Here is a 19,399-nt window from a genome sequence, read left to right on the forward strand (position 1 = left end):
ATTATATCGGTGTGTTTTTTTACATGAAAAAAATTTAAAGTATACATAAAAAAATCTATGAACATATTTAATTAAATGCATCGATAATTATCTATGTAAATAAATAAAAAAAATATTAATAATGATCAAATGATAAATTAAAAAATAAATATAAATTAAGATATTTAACCAGAAATTTAATTTCAAAAAATTCTTAAAAATATTTTTACTAATATCAAATAAAAAATATAATATAACTAATGACAAGAGTCCTTGGACCAAAAAACATTATTTATAAATACAACCGAAATATCATGATTGGCTTATCTCAGCACACACCAAAAACAAACATCCTTGTTACATTGAACACTTTTTATTGTACCTTAGAACATTGTAGCCTATAAAAATTAAAATGCAATCAACAATGCCAAATTGGCTCTGAAAAAAATGCCCTTGCTGCGGCATTTTAACAGAATATCCACCACCACCAAGAGAAAAATCCACTAGCACACCTAAGCGTTGACATTTCAGTTGTCATTCTGGATTATCCCATTTCTACTGTCTTACCATTACGAACGTGTAGGGCAGGTTCCGCAAGAAAGAAAGAAAGAAAAGAAAACCATATAAAGCAGCACCAACACTCTTGTACATCACGCTTCAATTGTTTGTGCCTTGCAGAACTCCAAATATTGTCCAGTTTGACCGGGTTTTCCTCAGGTTTGTGACTTTGTTCTTCCAATACAGGGGTCATGCAGGAAACTGTAACATGCGGATCATGGATCCGGAGACCTGAGAACTTGAATCTTGTTGTGCTTGGCAAGTCATCGAAGAAGAGAGAGTCTGCTTCTCGGTCTATGCTTGAGATCTTCTCTTTTGATCCCCAAACAGCTTCACTCTCAAACTCTCCTCAGGTTTGTTCCTCTAATACTGTCAAAGATGCTAAATGGAGACCCTTTTCGGTTTTTCAAATTTTGGGCATTAATGGACTCGTTTCAATGAAAAACTAATCGGGGTAGGATTTTGTAAAATGGGTTTTTTGGGAGGTTTGATTAATGTTTTTTTCTCTTTGATTGATGGGTTTTGCTTAGGTAACTTATGTGTTTGAAGAGACAGAAGGTGAACCAGTGACAATTGCAGTGCATCCAAGTGGAGATGATTTTGTGTGTTCTACAAGTAAAGGTGGATGCAAGTGAGTTTCTTGATTAATAAATTTTCAAACTTTATGAACACTACATTAATATGGAAGAATATTTTTAAGAGAAATTATGGTTCTGCTGTTTTATTTTTATTTTTTTCTGACATTCAAAAGATTTACTTAAAGCTAAGAATGCTCATTTGAATTACCTAATTTATTGGAAAGATAGTTTATTTTTAGTTGAATGGGTTCAAAGGGATTCTAGTGTGTGAATGTGTTTTTGGCTGCTGAACAAGTTTTGTAACATGGGGTTGGTTTGTGTTGTGGCTTACAGATTACTTGAGTTGTCTGGTCAAGAAACAAATTTAAAGTTGTTAGTCAAAGAACTACCTCCTCTCCAAGATGTTGGTCCACAGAATTGCATGGCTTTTAGTGTTGATGGGTCTAAATTTGCCACTGGTGGGGTGGTAAGCAATAAATTCGTGACTTGAACTATGATTATCACTGGCTTGCTTTTGCTTGTGTTCCAAATGTCTGTATATATAGCTGATAGGCAGTACGGTGTCTTATATTATTCAATTACAGGATGGGCGTGTAAGAATTTTGAAGTGGCCGAGTTTGCGCATCATTTTGGACGAAGCAAAAGCACACAATTCTGTCAGGGATATGGATTTTAGGTCAGTGTTTCTTTTCCACTCATGTCCTGTGTGATAACTTTCTGTGTTGTGTGAATCCATATCTGGATATATGAGAAAACAATGCATTCAAATGCTTGTCAGTACAACAACTTGCTGTCATGAAATGTGCTTTTGAAGAAATAAATACAGACTAAGCCTGTTTTTGGAGGTTTTATAGAAGAATCTGATGGGGCAATAAAGGGTTTTTTTTTTTTTTTGTCAATCCTAGTTGCTGAATTATATGCCTTCGTTTGTCTATCATATTCTAGCCTGGATTCAGAGTTCCTAGCTTCAATATCTACTGATGGGTCAGCAAGAATATGGAAAGCAGAAGATGGTTCAGCTGTGGCTACTTTGACTCGCAACTCAGTATGTTTTATTTAGTCTAGGGATTTGTGATGGTGTGCTTCAGATTTTGGTTGTACCTTGTTGCCAAAATGGTTCTATATTTGCCTGCAGGATGAAAAGATTGAATTGTGCCGATTCTCCAAGGATGGGACGAAACCATTTTTATTTTGTGCTGTGCAGAAAGGTATAGTCATTTGTTGTTAGGAGTAACAATATAGTTTATCATTATATTTAGTCATTCATTCTAAACTTTATGAATATCATTGATTCAGGTGACAAAGCTGTCACTTCAGTTTATGATATAAGTACATGGAAAAAGATTGGGTATAAGAGGCTACTTAGAAAGCCTGCTGCCATAATGTCTATCAGCCTGGACGGGAAATATCTTGCTCTGTAAGCACTTGCCATTTACCCATTGGACATTTGCAACCTGTTATCTTGGCTTCTGCAGTAATTGAACTCATTTACTATTATCCTCGTTTATCATTTAGAGGTCACGAGTCAATTTCATTATATATTTTTTCAATTCCTGAGTCTTAAATCTGCTAGTAGTCACCAAATACCTTCTCTCATCATTGTAAAATGGTTTTACTGTTCAAAAACTCGTTCTTGTAGTAAAATAGATTGTTCAACTTGATGTTCAAATATGTTTAGGATAGGAGTGCAAAGATGTCTTAGAAGTCCCACTCTCTTACTGACTGCAATGACTTTGAGAAAGCTATCTAGTAAATTTGCAGCAACCTGGCAGCATAGTTTGCTTGCAAAACTGTGAGAACCAAGTATTAACATGCTGTTTTTTCAATTATAGAGGAAGCAAAGATGGAGATGTCTGTGTAGCAGAAGTAAAGACAATGGAGGTTTCCCACTTGAGTAGGAGGCTGCACCTGGGTACATGCATTACATCTCTGGAGTTCTGTCCCAGTCAAAGGTAAGGCTCATCGACTCTTTTTTCTCAGTGATTAGAGATGAATAATTTAATAGTACAAGGACCCTTTAAATGCTTCTTCTGGTTCACAAGACTTTAATTTCACCTTGTCTTAATCCTTATTCATTTAAATTTAGTTTTCTTCTTTAGTATCTTTGAAGCACAAGTTTCCCAGTCACCATTTCATGATTCAAATTCGTATATGTGATCAGTGATTAACTAAATGCTTAATTTGAAAATTATCACAGATTGATTGATCGAAAATGTTGATTGATGCTACCTGCAACCAATTTCAATCTTTATCATTCTTTCCTACCGGCACTTCATGAGTTATTCACCTCTGGAGTTTTCTGTGCAGGGTTGTGCTTACTACTTCCAATGAATGGGGAGCAGTGGTAACTAAGTTGAATGTTCCTGCAGATTGGAAAGGTTGCTCTCTCCCTCTACACTTGCACATATTTACATATGTTAGATTTAAGTATCCTCAAGTAAGAGACTGATTCTCCCTCCATTTCACGTGCAGAGTGGCAGATTTATTTGGTTCTCGTAGGACTATTCCTGGCATCTGCTGTTGCATTTTACATTTTCTTTCAAAACTCTGATTCATTTTGGAAATTTCCACTTGGAAGAGATCAGCCTGGAAGGCCGAAGTTTGAAATTTTGGATCCACAGTACTCTGAAGATGCATTTGGACCTCTAGATATGTGAGATTTTTTTAGCACGATGACCAGAAGGCAAAATAAGCACTGCCATTCTCAAGGTGTTTAAGATTCTTCATTTGATCCATTGTAACATCCAGTTTGAGTATTTTTTAAGAAAAAGTAGCAGAGTAGGTTGCTTCTCTGTTTTCTTTTTGTTTCTTTTTTCTTCTCCCCTTGTTACTTGAATAATGTAAACTCACAGAAATTGAAACAGGAAAAAGAAAACTGAGTCTTGACTGGAAAAAGAAACTGAGTCTTGTTTTTGGACATCCAAATATTTTGTTGAAATAATAAAATTTCACATTTCAATTTCAAAGTGAAAAGCGTTTAACAGAGAAAACAGTTGGAAGGAGGGGGATTGAAGGAGGCTCTTATTTTTGACAATGAAGAAATATCATCTATGAAGAATTTTCAAGCAGATCTTGATAGTACTTCAGGATCCATCCGTTAATGATCTCGATTTCTATGTTTCTCTGCAAAACTACCCAATCAGGATCACCAATTGTGGCCGGCAGTATGTCCATGCAATGAGCACCTGCACAATAAAAACAACAGATCATTATCTGAGAATAACCTGCTGATAACAAAAGGTGTCTAGCCTTCTCGAAGTGCCAAATTCTAACTGGCCTTTAGAATCCTTGGAAATATATAACTGGATTTAGAACGGGAAACATGAATTAAATTACCTTTAGTTGTATACACTGCCAATATGCTATCTGATATGTTTTCCAGCACCCTACATGATTACAGATGAAAAAACATATAACTTACGTTGCCAATATGCCAGAATAAAGGCTTGAAAGATTCACAACATTTTTTTTTATGTAAGAACATCAAAGGTAGATTTATCACCCTCCACTGCTATAAGGGTCACGGAGGCCATTGGAGAAGATAATGTTGCTACCGAACCTCCTGAGAACCTCTTTAAAATGCTGCAATTTCACATTCAAAAGGGAGAAAAAAAAGAAGGGACTCATATCTGCTTCTAAATTGCAACTATGAACATGCATGGATGCACTGGAATTTCACACAGAAGTTTGAACAACAGACATACATGACCGCCATAATAAGTTGTTATCCAATGAGGCCTAGGGGGGACTCCAAATGCGCTTTTGCATTCTTCAATGTACTCCTTCAGATCAAATGGCTCTGCTGGAAACATAGTATCGTTGCTACCACGGCCGATCGGTATCACAAGTTCGCTACATGTCTATTAAATCCCAGAAAAAGAATTAATTGGTATTAATCATGCAATTTGTTATTATGCTGGATATACTAACGGCAGAAGTTAAAGAACCTTACCTGCCAAGTCCAGCCTTCCAGTGTTTCTGATGAAAAGAATGCATCTAGATTATAGCAAGGCTTTTTTCCGAAGTAAGCAACAATCCCAGAAAATATCCTGTCAAGTACATCACTTCCTTCTGGTGCTGAATCAATTCCTTTGCAAACAAGGTCAACTGGATATCTTGGAGGTCTATCATATTGAGCTGCTACTGAAAACAAACTGTCCAAAAGGTTTTTCAACTCTGTAGAAGCCTCCAATGGTCTGTTAGCCAAAGTTGGAGGGAGTTAAGACACCAATCAATCAGAAACTAACTCATTGAATCGAGTTAGCAATTAAAAAAATCATGGGAAATGAGAGACTTGGACTGTTAATTACTTGCAAGTATTAAACTTCTTTTGAAGGATAGAAAGACCATCTGCTTTAGCAGCAACTTTATCAATTTCAAACCATGACTGTTTTATGGTTTTGTAGCAGCTCTCACTCGATTCCTGCGATAAACAAAATCGGAAACAGTTACAATTCAAGACCTTCTTTAGGTTGGAAAGCTAGAGAGAAATATGGTCAATTAACTTAATCTTCTTACCTTGAAATCCTTTGTCACGACTGTATAGTATCCGTTTGAAGGGGTGATATTATCAAAATAAAGAACTGGGGCAGACGAGGCCAGTGCCCCTAGCGCAACGTGAGGGTATTTCAGGCGAAACCAAGCAGCAAGCACTATAAAAATAATGAAAAGTGATCAAACCATGTTTCTATATTGATTAGGAAAAGAACTGAATTTTGCGATTCATGATAATTTACTTACTTCCTCCGTATGATCCTCCAAAAACTATAACCGGGGAAGAGTCGGCCGAATGTTTTTTCTTAATGTGTAGGATTACTTCTGCATAATCTGCTAAAGTTTGAGCAGAGCTGAAGTAACCACGGAGGTTTGCATCTTTCAATGCTTCCTCTCTTGATACAAAGGGGATTGATTCTCCGTAGAAGCGATGCTGCATTGGAAATTGTTACTCAACACAAAGCAGTGTTATTCAACCTTAAATTTGTCATGCAATAATTAGTACTAGTTGCTCTATCAACTGTGTTGCAAATCCAAAACTCTAGCTAGAGTCAAACATTTTCAACTTGTTTAGAAGCCTGTCACGGAGGGACGTCAATCTCGAAAGCCGAAAAGGGAACATTTTAGCAAAAAGAAAAGATCAAATTCTCCAGAAAAAAAAAAATTCTACTCACCTCTATGTACACTTGTAAAGCACCAAATCGAGCTGCATTATCAGAGAGGATTCCAATATGACCAAGATCGTCATTCAAAGAAGATTCCTCACCCAGATAGACAAATATTGGAGACATTGTTCCGGGACCCCTCCAATGCTTGAAGCTCACTACATATCTATGCTGAAAAGTCTTATAACTTTCAGGCCTGTAATTGAAGTGATCAAGTGTCTGATTGTAATAAAAAGTTCTAAACTCCTGATGATCCGACGGGGCCAAAGACTGAACCTTAACTTTTCCAAGGTGATTTCTTGCACCATAAGGTCCATGCACCCCAAGTCTTGGTACTTTTGATGGTGAAGCGCAAAACACACGTGTTGTAGAGAAAAGAAAAACCAGCCATGGAAGATGCCATAGAGCTTGGATTCTTGGACCTCTGGTGGCCATTTTTTTGAGGAGCACTGGTTTTTTTTGTTTGATTTCCATAAAGAAAACTACCCTAGTATTATTAAAACTAGAGTTGTAGTCAAAATCAAATTGTTTATTGTGATTATCCCTTTACATTTGTAGTCTAGTTGATGCTCTTCTATGATCCGAATCTTGATTGATTAGGAAGATACTATCCATGTTAGACAACGTAACTGTTGCCATAAGCAATGGCTTGAAGGCAGAAGTACAGCTGGGATTGTTCAAGGTCATCTCGAGAAAGGTTTCTTTGAGCCACCTCATAGATCCATCTTCGAAGCTCAAGCTCTTAGCAATTCTTTTTTTTAGAGTTAAATAAGATGTGTAATTTGTGGATTTTTACAATTCAGTGTATAAACATTTATTTTCTTCAAATATTTGTATCAATCCTTAATTAAGACTATAACAATAAAGTAAATTTGGAGTGGTGACAAATACGACTTATGATAAGGTATTATTTTAGTTATAAGGTTGGCATGCATGGCATGAATATTGAGGGATGGCGTGGCAGATGAGTGGCAGCGTGGCATTGATGACGAAGGAAAAGTGGAAAACACTTCTGGAGAGAAATTTCTCTCTCTTTATTATTTTTACTTTTTCTTCAAGACGTAGAAATTTAAAAAAAAAATCCCTGGGTTTTAGTTAATTTTTTATATTTAATAAAAATAAAAAAGGAAGTTTCTCTTTTAAATTTGCCACATCATCTATTAATACCATGTCATGCATGACAGCTCATCAAAGTTTTCAAGTCATACCTGGTACATATTAAAAAACACACACTTATTATCTATTATGTTACTATTTTTTTTTAATTTAAATAAATGTGTGTTAAAATCTCTCTCAGCATATTAAATGAGATTAAATATGTGTTTCTGATCAATCAGGGCTATTTATATCAATATTAAAACTAAATTACTCTTTAGAATAATTAATTTTTTAGTATCAAAACTAAATTTATATCAATATTGTCATTGGAATTGATTTACCACAAATCTATTATTGATTTATCTATTTCACATTTACTCAAAACTTTTCACATAAATGGGCTATAAGTTGAGCCCAGGCCCAATTAGATCCCATCTTGGCTGCATCAAAATTACCCCATGCACTTATGTAGAGGTGTGTTTATTGTAGTTTTTAAAAATATATTAAAATAATTTTTAAAATAATAATAATTTTTATTTTTAATATTAATACATTAAATTATTAAAAAATATGAACTTGATATTTTAAAACTAAATATATCTTTGAAAGGTATCCAAACAAAATTTTAAATATAAAAAAAATAATCATATGTTAAAATATTGTCAATGAGTGTATTTGTTTTTACTATTAAAAAATATCTTTGAATTTTTTTTATTTTAAATTATATTTTTAAATAAAATATGTTAATATCTAAAAAAATATTATTTTATTATATTTATAAAAAAATAGTTTTAACAGCGACGAATAGCAGAAGTTCAAGCACTATCCATATCTCGATGCGGAAAAAAAATCTAATGGCATTCTGGAGAATCTTCCAAAAGGCGATCCCCTTTGCAAACCCAAGCAGTACAGGCTGATAGTGCATTTAGTCTCTCTATTCTCAATTTTGTCTCATTTGAATCCCTTTATTATTATTTTTACTCTAATATCATCCCCATCACTTTATTATGTACTAAAATATAATGACCTTCTAATATTATCAATTATGAGGTTATTACGTATCATTTTAATTTTTTTAAAAACAAAAACAAATAATAGAATTCTCAATTATAAAGCATGATTTTTTTTTAATCTTACCAGTATTGTTAATGTATGATATTTGACACCATATTGTAGTTGTTAGACATGAAGATTAATATAGAAAAATGCATGAATTACTCCGTTATTAAATCAACTTGAGTCAGTTATTTTTTCATTTTATTTTATAAAAAATTCTTGTTATTAGACTAATTAGATTTGGGTCATGTTTGTAGTCAATAAAGTTTGACCAAATCATTGTTTTTTCCATTTCAATTCAAGTCAAGTTTTAAGTCTCTATGCAACAAATAGAAAAGGTCCAAATAATTACGAAATAAAAAGTTTGAAAGAGGAGCTTAAGACAAAATATACTACAAGGTTCAAAATAAAATAAAATAAAAATCAAGGGGATCAAATACACAATTATGCCCAACATGAGCTATAAAAGTTACTAACAAGTATCAACTCAGATTCAGGTAGGCCACTCTCACTTTACTCTCACTTCACTCTCCCAGATTTTTTATCTCGTTCTTCTCTTTCTTCAAATGAATTGCCTTCACCATCTTCTAAGGTCTGACTAACTATATAACATGTAAAAATATCTTTCCTTTTTTTTTTTGTTACTTTCTTTAATTTCATTCGTCAATGTCTTGTTTGAATGGCAGATCATCCTCTGCTTTGCCTCTGCAAGGCTTCGACTTTCACCACAGAAGACCTTCTTCTCCGTCGTTATTCTCTTTTAACATGGCAGTACGTTCATCCCTTTACACATAATCTGTGTTTTTTTTTTTGTTTTTTCATGTCGTATATCATTTTGTTGGTGCAGGGAACCATGGATTATCATGATCTGCAGTTACGTGTAGTTGTGAAGGTAACTTAAAAGTAGCTTGAGATTCGATCCGTTTGTTTTGTTGTGTCAAGATGAAGCTTCTAATCTTGTTGCTCTGCTCTAATGTTTGCTATATATTGTTATTCGTTCTGTTTTGATTACCGCAACTTTCTCTTGTTGGTTCTTTTTCTTTAAATATTTGACTGTTAGAAATTCAGAATAACATAATACTAGTTTTAACGAAAACCTTTCTTGAAATCACTTGGTGATGAGTCTCAGCCATTAGATTTGTGGGTTCCACTAGCCGGATCCACCAGGAGATTTTCAGGGATGTTTTTTTATATATAAGAATTCACTAGTGATATTAGATATTTTGGAGTTTTAAGGGGTTTTTTTGGTGTGTTAAGAAAGTATTTTTTTCAAATTAGATATTCAGGAATATTCCTTCCCTTTTTTTTGTTCTACCCTTTAAAGTTTGGATTTTTCATGATATGATTTTTTTTAATTGGGATGTTGAATAATTTCTAGTGCAAATTGGAGTGATCCCACGAATCCAGGGCTGGGAAACGAGTCATGTTAGCATTATCGCCGTGTATGTGGTTTGGAAGCAAATAGTTAATATAAAAACGAAATCGGTAGCACCATGGAGAGTGGTTTTGATGATAACTGATTAGTTTGGGCGATCAAAATGGTTGTTTATTTGTTTGTTTCTGATAATTAATTTGATCCTATGAGTGACTCTACTGCTTTACTGTGTTGAATTTCAAAGTTCAAATCTTCTAATAGAAGCTTTGTTATTTGAATTTGTTGCCTGTAGGCAGCTCCTGGCTCGCCATCTAGTGCTGAGATGAGTGGCACTGATGTTGTGGAAGAAGAAGAAGAAGAAAAATCTGAGATATATAGTCATAACATGACTGAAGCTATGGGGGCTGGTGAGTTCGATAATGCTTGTAGTTCCATGTTAAGGGTGGGGAATTGGTGGGTGTGACCTGTTCAGTTGGAGTGGCATGTGTAACTGTTTGAATTTTTGAAGTGTTTGCTAGTTACTGCTGATTCTTGATTAACGAAATTCTAATGTGTCATTGATCTATAAGTGCAGCTAATTGTTTGTTCTAATATATTTTTAGTACAGTTTTGACTTACAGGCACGAACTAGGAATGAACTATAACTTCATTCGTCCAGATTTGATTGTCGGATCATGCCTACAGGTGATTCTCATTTGTTAGATTCATGTATGAAGGGATTCTTTCCCCTCTTACACTTATTTTTGTTTTATTTTTGTTTCTCATATGGTTTTCTAATTTGTTTTTTCAAATTTCTAGACTCCTGAAGACGTTGACAAGCTTCGAAAAATTGGGGTCAAAACTGTGTTTTGCTTACAACAGGATCCAGACTTGGAGTATCCTAAATAACTCTTGTCTTCATGATCTGATGAAAGCATTTATTTCTTAAATGCTCGTATATATATGGTCATCAGTTATCATTTATGCAACTGTTGAGCATTTGAGATCTAAAAAGAAAAAGCGTATGAAACATACTGCAATTCTTTTACCACCATTTCAGATATTTCGGGGTAGATATCAGTGCCATTCAAGACTATGCGAAGGCATGTGGTGACATTCAGCATTTGCGGGCACAGATAAGGTTAGTCATAGCAAACCCAAGGTTTCTAATTTACAAAACGAGAACAAATAAACAATTGGAAAAAGAAATCTGTTAGTTAACATCTGACTACCTATTGCATCAAAACTAGTTTCTATTGCCAAAAGAATAATAAAAAAAAAACCGTGGAGAATGTACATAGTATTATTTTGGACTGCTATACTGTCACTTTCTACAGTGGAACTTCATTTTTGTTAGAAGACGTTAATTAACTTTCTAAGCTAGAGTTTCACTTGTTCTAGTGCAAAATAACTCTTCTGAGCACTTTCTGTACCAATTGAATTTCTCCCCACTTCACATTTACTGTTTGTAAGAGCACAAAGGATGTGTGTTGAATGTGCATCTGTATCTACTGTCTATGATCATTTATGTTGCTATTCTTCATTTGATACAGTAGCTAATATTAATGTAACAGGGATTTTGATGCATTTGATTTACGGATACAGCTACCAGCTGTTGTCAGCAAATTACACAAAGCCATAAACCAGAATGGAGGTGTGACATATATACATTGCACTGCAGGAATGGGAAGAGCACCTGCTGTTGCGGTAGCATATGATCTTATTCTGCTTAATTTTTCGTTTGACACCTTATGATTTGTTGCTATGCACCACTGTTTTGTTTGGCTCTGTCATTTATCATGTATGAGGGAAATGCCCTTGCATCACCACCCCCACCTCTCTGAGGAAGCATTCTTTCATGGTTTTCCTTGTCTTTTTTTGAGGCGCTATGTTTGGTTTCTTCAAAATCCACACATTTCATGCTGATAATTTTTTTATATCTCCTTACCAATAAACTAAGAGTTTTCAATGAATCACAGCTGGCATACATGTTCTGGGTTCAGGGCTACAAGCTTAATGAAGCTCACGATTTGCTTATGGTAATATTGGATTTGATTCCTTTCTCCTGTCTTTACCATAAATGAAACTCGTATGAATTGATAATGTTTTCTGGGAAAACATTATTAAAGATCCATGGCTCCACGCCTGTCAGGTTTGAAAATAAATATCATTAAGATGTTGATGATTTGTCTATGTAATTTAATTTTCTGACTTAGAAATTTTAGGGTTCAAGTTCATGGAACTGTGCATTTAGTGTATAACTATATACCGGGTGACTTTGCAGTATGAGGTACATGGTTACAGGATGCAGAGCATCATCTTTTTTTCTTATGTCAAATTGTAAGCTAGCCGGTAGAAACGAAGGGGTCGACTTTGGTAGTGGACAGCTTAGTTAGGGATATAAATTGCCTTCCATTCTACTTTTCTAGCATTGTAATCAACAAATCGGTTTATATTCCTTCCAGCAATAGATTTTGAACCTATACTGTAGACTATCATTGGATTGACTTTCAAGCAGTTTCTAGTGCTAGCATAGACAGGCTTGATGCTTGATGGGGGCCATTATGTATATTGGGATTCAATGATGAAATCATGCAATGGTAATTTGAGATTTACTTGGTTCATGACAGATATGGCTACAGTTTAAAATAGCTGATTAGTTTCTATTTTTGGTAATTGAGAATTTAGCTTGACTGACCTTCAGGGAGTCGAAGCTGGAACCTCTCCCTTAAAGGAGTATTGCTACCAGTGGGGCTAGAGCCCTAGTGGTAGCTGATTAGTGTTTTCGTAGTATCTCATCTTTTCTTGTCTTGCAGGGTAAACGCTCGAGCTTCCCAAAATTGAATGCTATCAAAAGTGCAACTGCTGATATAGTAAGTCATTTTCCTTTTGTGTAACATATATGCATAGTTGCTCACGGAGCCTTGACTATAGGTTTCTTTCTGAATGTTGATTTTATCTTTTTTACTTCATCTTTTTTTTTAACAACTCCCATGTTTAGATGCTGAATTCTGTGAATATGAAAATTTTAAGTTTGCACATATAGAAGGATGCTTCCTGACATGCAATGCCATTTTTCAGTCTATCAACTGTTCGAACTACCCATAATATAAAAGTTGCAGCTAAGATTAACGAGTAGCTCCAGCTCATAAACATTACTCCCCAAGAGTTCCTTCTTGGGGGGTAGATAAATGAGTTTGTTGAGGATCAATGAAAAAATAAGGGATGGTTGTAGTGGCCTGGGCTCTTCATGCGATCACAAAATGAATATATTTTGCCTTTTGTTTTTGAAGTATCGACAGATTACTGCAAACTATTTTTTTTCCTTGTTTGAAGCTTACAGGCCTTAGAAAAAAGCTTGTCACTTTGAAATGGGAAGACAACAATTATTCTACAGTGGAAATTTCTGGGCTTGACATTGGATGGGGCCAGGTATGTGATGTAAAAGCTTACATTAGTTTTTGCATTATGTTTAAGCCATTTAAACATTTTTACTTATTCATATTTATTTCTCTTTCTTTCTCCAGAGGATGCCTTTAGAATTAGACGAGGAGAGGAAGTTTTGGATTCTCAAGAGGGAATTGATGGTAAGTTTTTATTCTCCTTGGTAATACAGATAAATGCAGTTGCCAACTTTAACTACTCGAGGAAATTGTCATCTTTTTTTTTTTTCCTTCCTTCCTTGACTGCATGCCTTTTTGTCTCAAGTTTTCTGTCAAAAACATTTCTTGCATTTTCCTGGCATCTGGCAGCACATAATTTCTAGGTCAAGGTTTACATAACGATTGGATTGCAATACTGAAATAGTTACTGCTGAAGAAAAGCATATCGAATCACACTTGTGCTATGAGCTGCCCCCCCCCCTTAATATTTGTTAATCTAGAGAGTTCATTTCTTCAAAAACTAAATGTAGGCTACCTTTAGAGATAAATTGCTACTAGCTTTAAAGATTCCTTGAAACCAGCCCAGAATTGACATGGAAGGATCCCTTCCATTCTAACTGTCAGGTATTGCTTTACCACAGCTAGTTGCAGAATTGGGTGCGAATACAATAAGTATATTTGAAATTAAAACCAGAATTTTGTAACAATTCTTGCTTTAACAGGAGGGAGTCTACGAGTACAAGTACATTGTTGATGGTGAGTGGACCGTCAACAAAAATGAGCTAGTTACCACTGTCAACAGAGATGGCCATATCAACAATTATGTTCAAGTAAGTTTCATCTCTCCAGATTTTATTTTATTTTTCATTTTATTGCTATCATCTCCTTTTGCTTTTGCTTGGGAGAAAAATGTATGGTTGTCAAATCCAGCCCGAAGTCTAGCCTAGTCTAAAGCCCAAGTAACCGGGTCAACTTGCAGGGTTACCAGGTCATTCCCAAAACGATGTCGTTTTAGACAAAAAAACAAAAATTTAAAAATAATTACTTGGGGTTGAGGAATCATCTAGGTTTGGTTGGATCAAGTGAGCGCGGTTCAATCTGCTATGTCACTCGAGTTTGGTCCCAGTCAATATCCTAAACAGTTCAAAATGAAAACCGGGCTGGGTTAGGTTATAGGTTGGTGAGTCACCAGGTCAATCTGCTGAGCTGACCTGGTTTAATAACCGTGAAAAATGGGAAAGGGTGCTCGACACCTTGGCGAGTATGAAATGTGAAAGTGTAAATATTAATCCATGACAATTTAGTTGATAAAGATTCCTTACTGTGAGTCTATGATATCATTCATGGCAACCTCCAAACAATTTTCTCATGGTGCTCTTGTCTATTGCTGTCCAGGTTCTTGACGACGATGCAGACAGTGCTAACGCTGTACTGAGAAAGAGATTAACCTGTGAAGACGATCCAGTTCTAACAAGAGAGGAGCGACTGAAAATTAGAATGTGTCTGGAAACTCTTCCCGGAGATGAGGAGTGAGCCGGAAACAAAGCCTATACAAGTTGTCTCAGCATATAAGATATAATGAATGCTTGCAACAGCAACGAATACTTGTATCCTTCATTGTACAATTAGTTTTTGTTAACTTAATAAAATATTGAATAAAGCAGCTGCTATACAGAGGCGGGTGTCAATAATCTGCGTTAATGTTTGGAAACATGTTTGCTGTTTTAGTACTGTTTATTTTTTTATTATTATATTAAAACAATTTAAAAACATAAAAAAAAAAAACTTTATTTTTTTGTCTGATGGTATTTCTGTCGTATTTACAAAAGCTATCTAAATGCCAACTAGTTTTGCAGCCTCTTCAGTTCATTTTGGAGAAATTATTGTTCAATACTTTCATAACATAATTGTATGTTATTTTGTGCCTTAATTCGAACAAGGCTCCCCAAGCTATTCCATTTTTTCATTGCATCAATCAATAATTAGTGCCTGAATATAAAATGGTAATTGAGTAATCAGTATAAGGATTAAGGAAATTAATTTGTGTTTATGTTTGGTTAGTGTTTTGGAATGTAAAGAATAAATATAAAAATAAGAATAAAAATTTAGTTAGAGGGACAAGCACAGGAATATAAAATAAATTTATTTTTAAAATAAATTTTTATTTTTAAAAATATAAATGATATAACTTTTATCTTAACTTTTTATTTGATTCGAGAAGACACTATCCTCTATTTAGAAAATTTAAGGGCTCCCCTGGACTGTTACATTATTATTATTATTATTATACCAATAAATTGGTGCCTGGATGCCAAATGGCAATGGAGTAATCAATACATGAACCTTGACATCAGACACTAATAATTAAAGTAATGGGAAGGAAGATAGGGTACGCATGTGTTGAGAAGATGCTATGGAAAATCCAAGGGGGTTTTGGGCTAGTGGACTTAGAAAACGAGTTTTTCCTAGCTAAATTCTCTAATCATAATCATAATCATAATGATCATGATTTTGCTTTGTTTGAAAGACCATGAATGGTGTCGATCGGATCATTATCTTATAGTGAGACAATGACATCTAAATTTTGATTCTTATGAAGCAACCATTGAAAAGGTAGCAGAGTGGGTGAGACTGACATATCTGGCAATGGAATATTACGATAATTCTGTGTTGTGAAAAATTAAAAACTATATTGGTAATTACACCATATTGGTAAAACTCTAAAAGTGACAACATCTTTGAGCACTCATGATAATTACACCATAATCTGTGCAGAGGTAGACCTTGCCCAGCCATTGCTGTCAAAATTCAAACTAAGAAGGCGGGTACATCGTATTACGTATAAAGGTCTTCATCTGGTATGTTTCCGGTGTGGCTAGTATGGTCATAAAAAGAAAGTCTATCCATATGTACATCACCATTCTTCGGCGAGGGAAGGGAATGTTATGGACGCATATGTTTTATAGATGATAAAGTTCCAGAAAAAAAATAGAACCATCAACGTGCATGGAGTATCGATCGGAGGTGGTGGATTCATGCGGCCAGTGGATGTTTGCAAAAAAGCCAATAAGACAGTTACGCAAGAATACTGAAATCAAGGAGTTGATGATGCCAAATGTGTCAAGCCAGGGATCACAGATGGTTGGTGGGATAGTTGCCTTGCAAAAGACGACTGACTAGGGAAGCTACGTTGATTAAGGGATCTCGATTTAATTTGTTACCAGATTCACATGTGGAAACGAAAGCAGGCGAGTTGGGTAGTGACGAGATTGGTGGAATTGAGCCTGATGTGAGTAAGGAAACAAGCAACAAAGGCAAAGCTGTGGTGGATGAGACAGAATCGGAAAAGATAATTATTGTCAAGAGAGGGCTAGGAGGTAACATGCAGGGTGCTAGGAAGGATGTTAGTCTTGGACCTCGGACCCAAAGTAGCAGAAGAGGGCCCATCATGAAATGAAAGGAGGTGGAAAATAGTAAGGAACATATTCTGTCTTTAAATTCAAGCAGCCAAAGACAAAAGCAGCCCAATCTAGGTTACATAAGAGGTTACATCGGTGTGTGACTGTGTGAGACCCAGTTCTAGAAGCACAATTTTCATCAGGTGCCACGCCCTTCATAGCAAGATGTAATAGTAGAGAAAAAAGGTTGTAGCGTTCCAGTTGAGGAAGAGCATCTGAATGGAGGATTCTTAAGAAAGGATACCATCATGGTAGAACGGGAGAAGTTAACAGCTTAATCTCATCAACATGAAGATTGTCTTTAGGGAGTTCCACTACATATGTTTGATTAGAATGAACATGTTTAACTGGAATTGTAGAGGGGCTGGAAGTAACCGATTTTGCTCTATAGTGCATGACTTTAGGAAAGCCTACGGGATAGAAATCATGGCATTCATTGAACCAAGAATGAGGGCAGGGCTGCAGGGAAAGTGATTGACAAGTTGAATTTTGATTCAAACTTCAAGGTGGAGGCGGAAGGAAAGTCTGGAGTATCTGGTTATTATGGAACAAAGGCGGTGTGGATTTAAGATTGTTGAATTCATCCAAGCACTTGGTCCATGTTTTAGTAGATGAGGGAGGAGGTTCTCCATGGCTATATACGGTAGTTTATGTTAACCTGAAGCTTCAGTTAAAACGTGAGTGTCTTGAAGAGATTAAAACAATCGGGCAACATATAACTTTGCCTTGGATGGTTATCGGTGATTTTAACAAGATACTGACGGCTGCAGAAAAGATGGGAGGCGCACTTGTTGATATGAGAAAATGTCTGAGATTCAATAGATGGATTCAGGATTGTGGTTTGCTGGACTAAGGAAGTGTTGGTCCAAAATTCACATGGCGCGGACATGAGAGCAGAGGTTATAGAAGAGTGCATGAAAGGTTGGATAGAGGGCTGGGTAATCAACTATGGAGATTGCAATTTCCAGCCATGTGTGTTAGGGTGTTGCCCAGGGTAAAATCTGATCATCATCCTATTTTTGTTGAGCTCTACTCCAGGGACATGCATCCACTTAAACCATGTCGCCCTTTTAGATTTGAAGCGGCATGGACGTCTCACGATAGTTTTACCAAAAGTAATAAAAAATAGTTAGCAGGGGAGTCAGGATCTAGTTGCTGAACTTAATAGGTTGACAGCAACGTTGCAAGAGTGAAACATGAAGTTTTTGGCAATATCTTCTATTGCAAGAAAATAGTGTTAGCCAAGCTTGAGGGCATTCAAAAGGCTTTGTCTGAAGGAGGAAACATGTTCTTGAAAAAGTTAAAGAAAGTGTTAACCAATGAGTATAATCAAATTTTATCTCAAGAAGAAGTCTTTTGGTACCAGAAGTCTAGGTGCCAATGGAAGGCACAACTGGAGTGGCTGCTATTGTTTTTGGTGCTTATACCAAAGATGCCAAAGCCCGACTCTGAGTCAATTTCGGCCTATAGGTTTATGCAATGTGAATTTCAAAATCCTTACTAAGGTATTGGTGAATCGACTTAAGCATCTGACATCAGGCTAATTAGTCTCTAATAATTAGAGTAGTTTTGTGCCAGGTAGACAGATTACAGGCAATATAATGGTGGCTCAGGAGGTCATCCATTATATGAGGAACATGAAAGGGAAGAAGGGTTTTATGGCTATCAAAATAGACCTGAAAAAGGCTCATGATCGAATGCGACGGGATTTCAACAGATAAAATTTGATGGATGCAGGTATCCCATATCAGATGGTTAATTTAATTACGCAGTGTATTGAAACGACATCCCAAAGGGTACTTTGGAATGAGAGTCCTTCTTCAAGCTTCACTCCCTCGAGAGGGATAAGGCAAGGTGACCCCCTCTCCCCATATATTCCTGTGTTATGTCTAGAGCGATTATCTCAGCTCATCAGTAAAGAGGTGGTGGCAGGTTTGTGGAAAGCATTTAAATTTGGCAGGACAAGTATAAATGTTTCTCATCTTTGCTTTGCGGATGATATGCTATTGTTTGCGGAAGCGACCAATGGTTAGATAGAACGGATCTTACAATATTCAAGGGTATTATGTTTTGCTTCGGGTTAAAAGGCAAGTGTTGGCAAGACCAGGATGTTTTTTTAAAAAAATATCTCTCCTGCGCTAGCAAAATCCACCAGTCGCATTAGTGGGTTTACTAGCACCAATTACCTGGGAAAGTATTTGGGGTTCCCTCTCTTACACCAAAGGATTAGCAGACAAACCTCCAGCTATATCATAGAGAAGAAGCAGCAGAAGTTGGCTAGCTAGATGGAAAGCTAATAGCCTAACCTTAGCAGAGAGAATTACTTTGACCCATTTATTTGCTATTTATTTGCTAGAAAGTATTTTTTTTTAAAAAAGTGAATTTTAAAAATTTAAATTTCAGAAAAGTGAATTATTTTTCGATATTTGGTAGTGTAATAAAAAATAAGTTGGAAAACACTTTCCAGTGTTTGGTTATGTTATGGAAATGAGTTGGAAAATAACTTATTAATGTTTTATTTTCTCAAGTTTATTAAAATAATGAGAAACAAATCTTACAAATTAAAAGGTTGAATGAGGATGAAATAGAAAAAAAAATAATTTTATAAATTATCTCAAATAAAATAAATAATAAAAATCAAATCTAAAAAATAAAATAAAAATGAAAGATGAAGAAATTAAAATAATAATAATTAACATTTCATAAATTATTTCAAATAAAATAAGTAACAATCAAAAGAATGAGAATCAAATTTGATAGATTAAAAATTTCAATA

At 35.3% G+C, this 19,399-nt stretch overlaps 3 protein-coding genes across 5 annotated transcripts; 2 read left to right on the forward strand and 1 right to left on the reverse strand.

Moving 5' to 3' along the window:
* Positions 1-410: 410 nt before the first annotated feature.
* LOC133696524 (SEC12-like protein 1) lies at positions 411-4,014 on the forward strand. Of its 2 annotated transcripts, XM_062118739.1 has the most exons (11): positions 411-642; positions 724-890; positions 1,068-1,168; positions 1,449-1,581; positions 1,700-1,791; positions 2,061-2,160; positions 2,251-2,323; positions 2,412-2,532; positions 2,948-3,067; positions 3,423-3,493; positions 3,588-4,014. In XM_062118739.1, the coding sequence occupies exons 2-11, from the start codon at positions 729-731 to the stop codon at positions 3,770-3,772; spliced, it is 1,158 nt and encodes a 385-aa protein (XP_061974723.1). In that variant the 5' UTR covers positions 411-642; positions 724-728; the 3' UTR covers positions 3,773-4,014. The 2 variants fall into 2 exon arrangements, with proteins under 2 accessions (XP_061974723.1, XP_061974722.1); XM_062118738.1 differs by having other exon boundaries at positions 411-890.
* On the reverse strand, positions 3,971-6,800 carry LOC133696522 (uncharacterized). Its single transcript, XM_062118735.1, has 9 exons — positions 6,284-6,800; positions 5,856-6,042; positions 5,634-5,767; positions 5,426-5,538; positions 5,068-5,311; positions 4,820-4,975; positions 4,618-4,697; positions 4,452-4,501; positions 3,971-4,300 (listed from the first exon to the last, which is right to left on the reverse strand). Exons 1-9 carry the CDS (start codon positions 6,746-6,748, stop codon positions 4,164-4,166), a joined length of 1,566 nt encoding a protein of 521 aa, XP_061974719.1. The 5' UTR covers positions 6,749-6,800; the 3' UTR covers positions 3,971-4,163.
* A 2,119-nt stretch (positions 6,801-8,919) lies between these two features.
* On the forward strand, positions 8,920-14,878 carry LOC133696523 (phosphoglucan phosphatase DSP4, amyloplastic-like). 2 transcript variants are annotated; one of them, XM_062118736.1, is made up of 14 exons: positions 8,920-9,020; positions 9,115-9,199; positions 9,276-9,320; positions 10,096-10,210; positions 10,411-10,487; positions 10,602-10,678; positions 10,843-10,923; positions 11,357-11,489; positions 11,762-11,821; positions 12,599-12,655; positions 13,119-13,214; positions 13,310-13,369; positions 13,888-13,995; positions 14,561-14,878. In XM_062118736.1, the coding sequence occupies exons 1-14, from the start codon at positions 8,995-8,997 to the stop codon at positions 14,696-14,698; spliced, it is 1,158 nt and encodes a 385-aa protein (XP_061974720.1). In that variant the 5' UTR covers positions 8,920-8,994; the 3' UTR covers positions 14,699-14,878. The 2 variants fall into 2 exon arrangements, with proteins under 2 accessions (XP_061974720.1, XP_061974721.1); XM_062118737.1 differs by lacking the exon at positions 11,762-11,821.
* Positions 14,879-19,399: the final 4,521 nt, after the last annotated feature.

The sequence above is a fragment of the Populus nigra genome, chromosome 6 (genome assembly GCF_951802175.1).
Source record: "Populus nigra chromosome 6, ddPopNigr1.1, whole genome shotgun sequence".
NCBI lineage: Eukaryota > Viridiplantae > Streptophyta > Magnoliopsida > Malpighiales > Salicaceae > Populus > Populus nigra.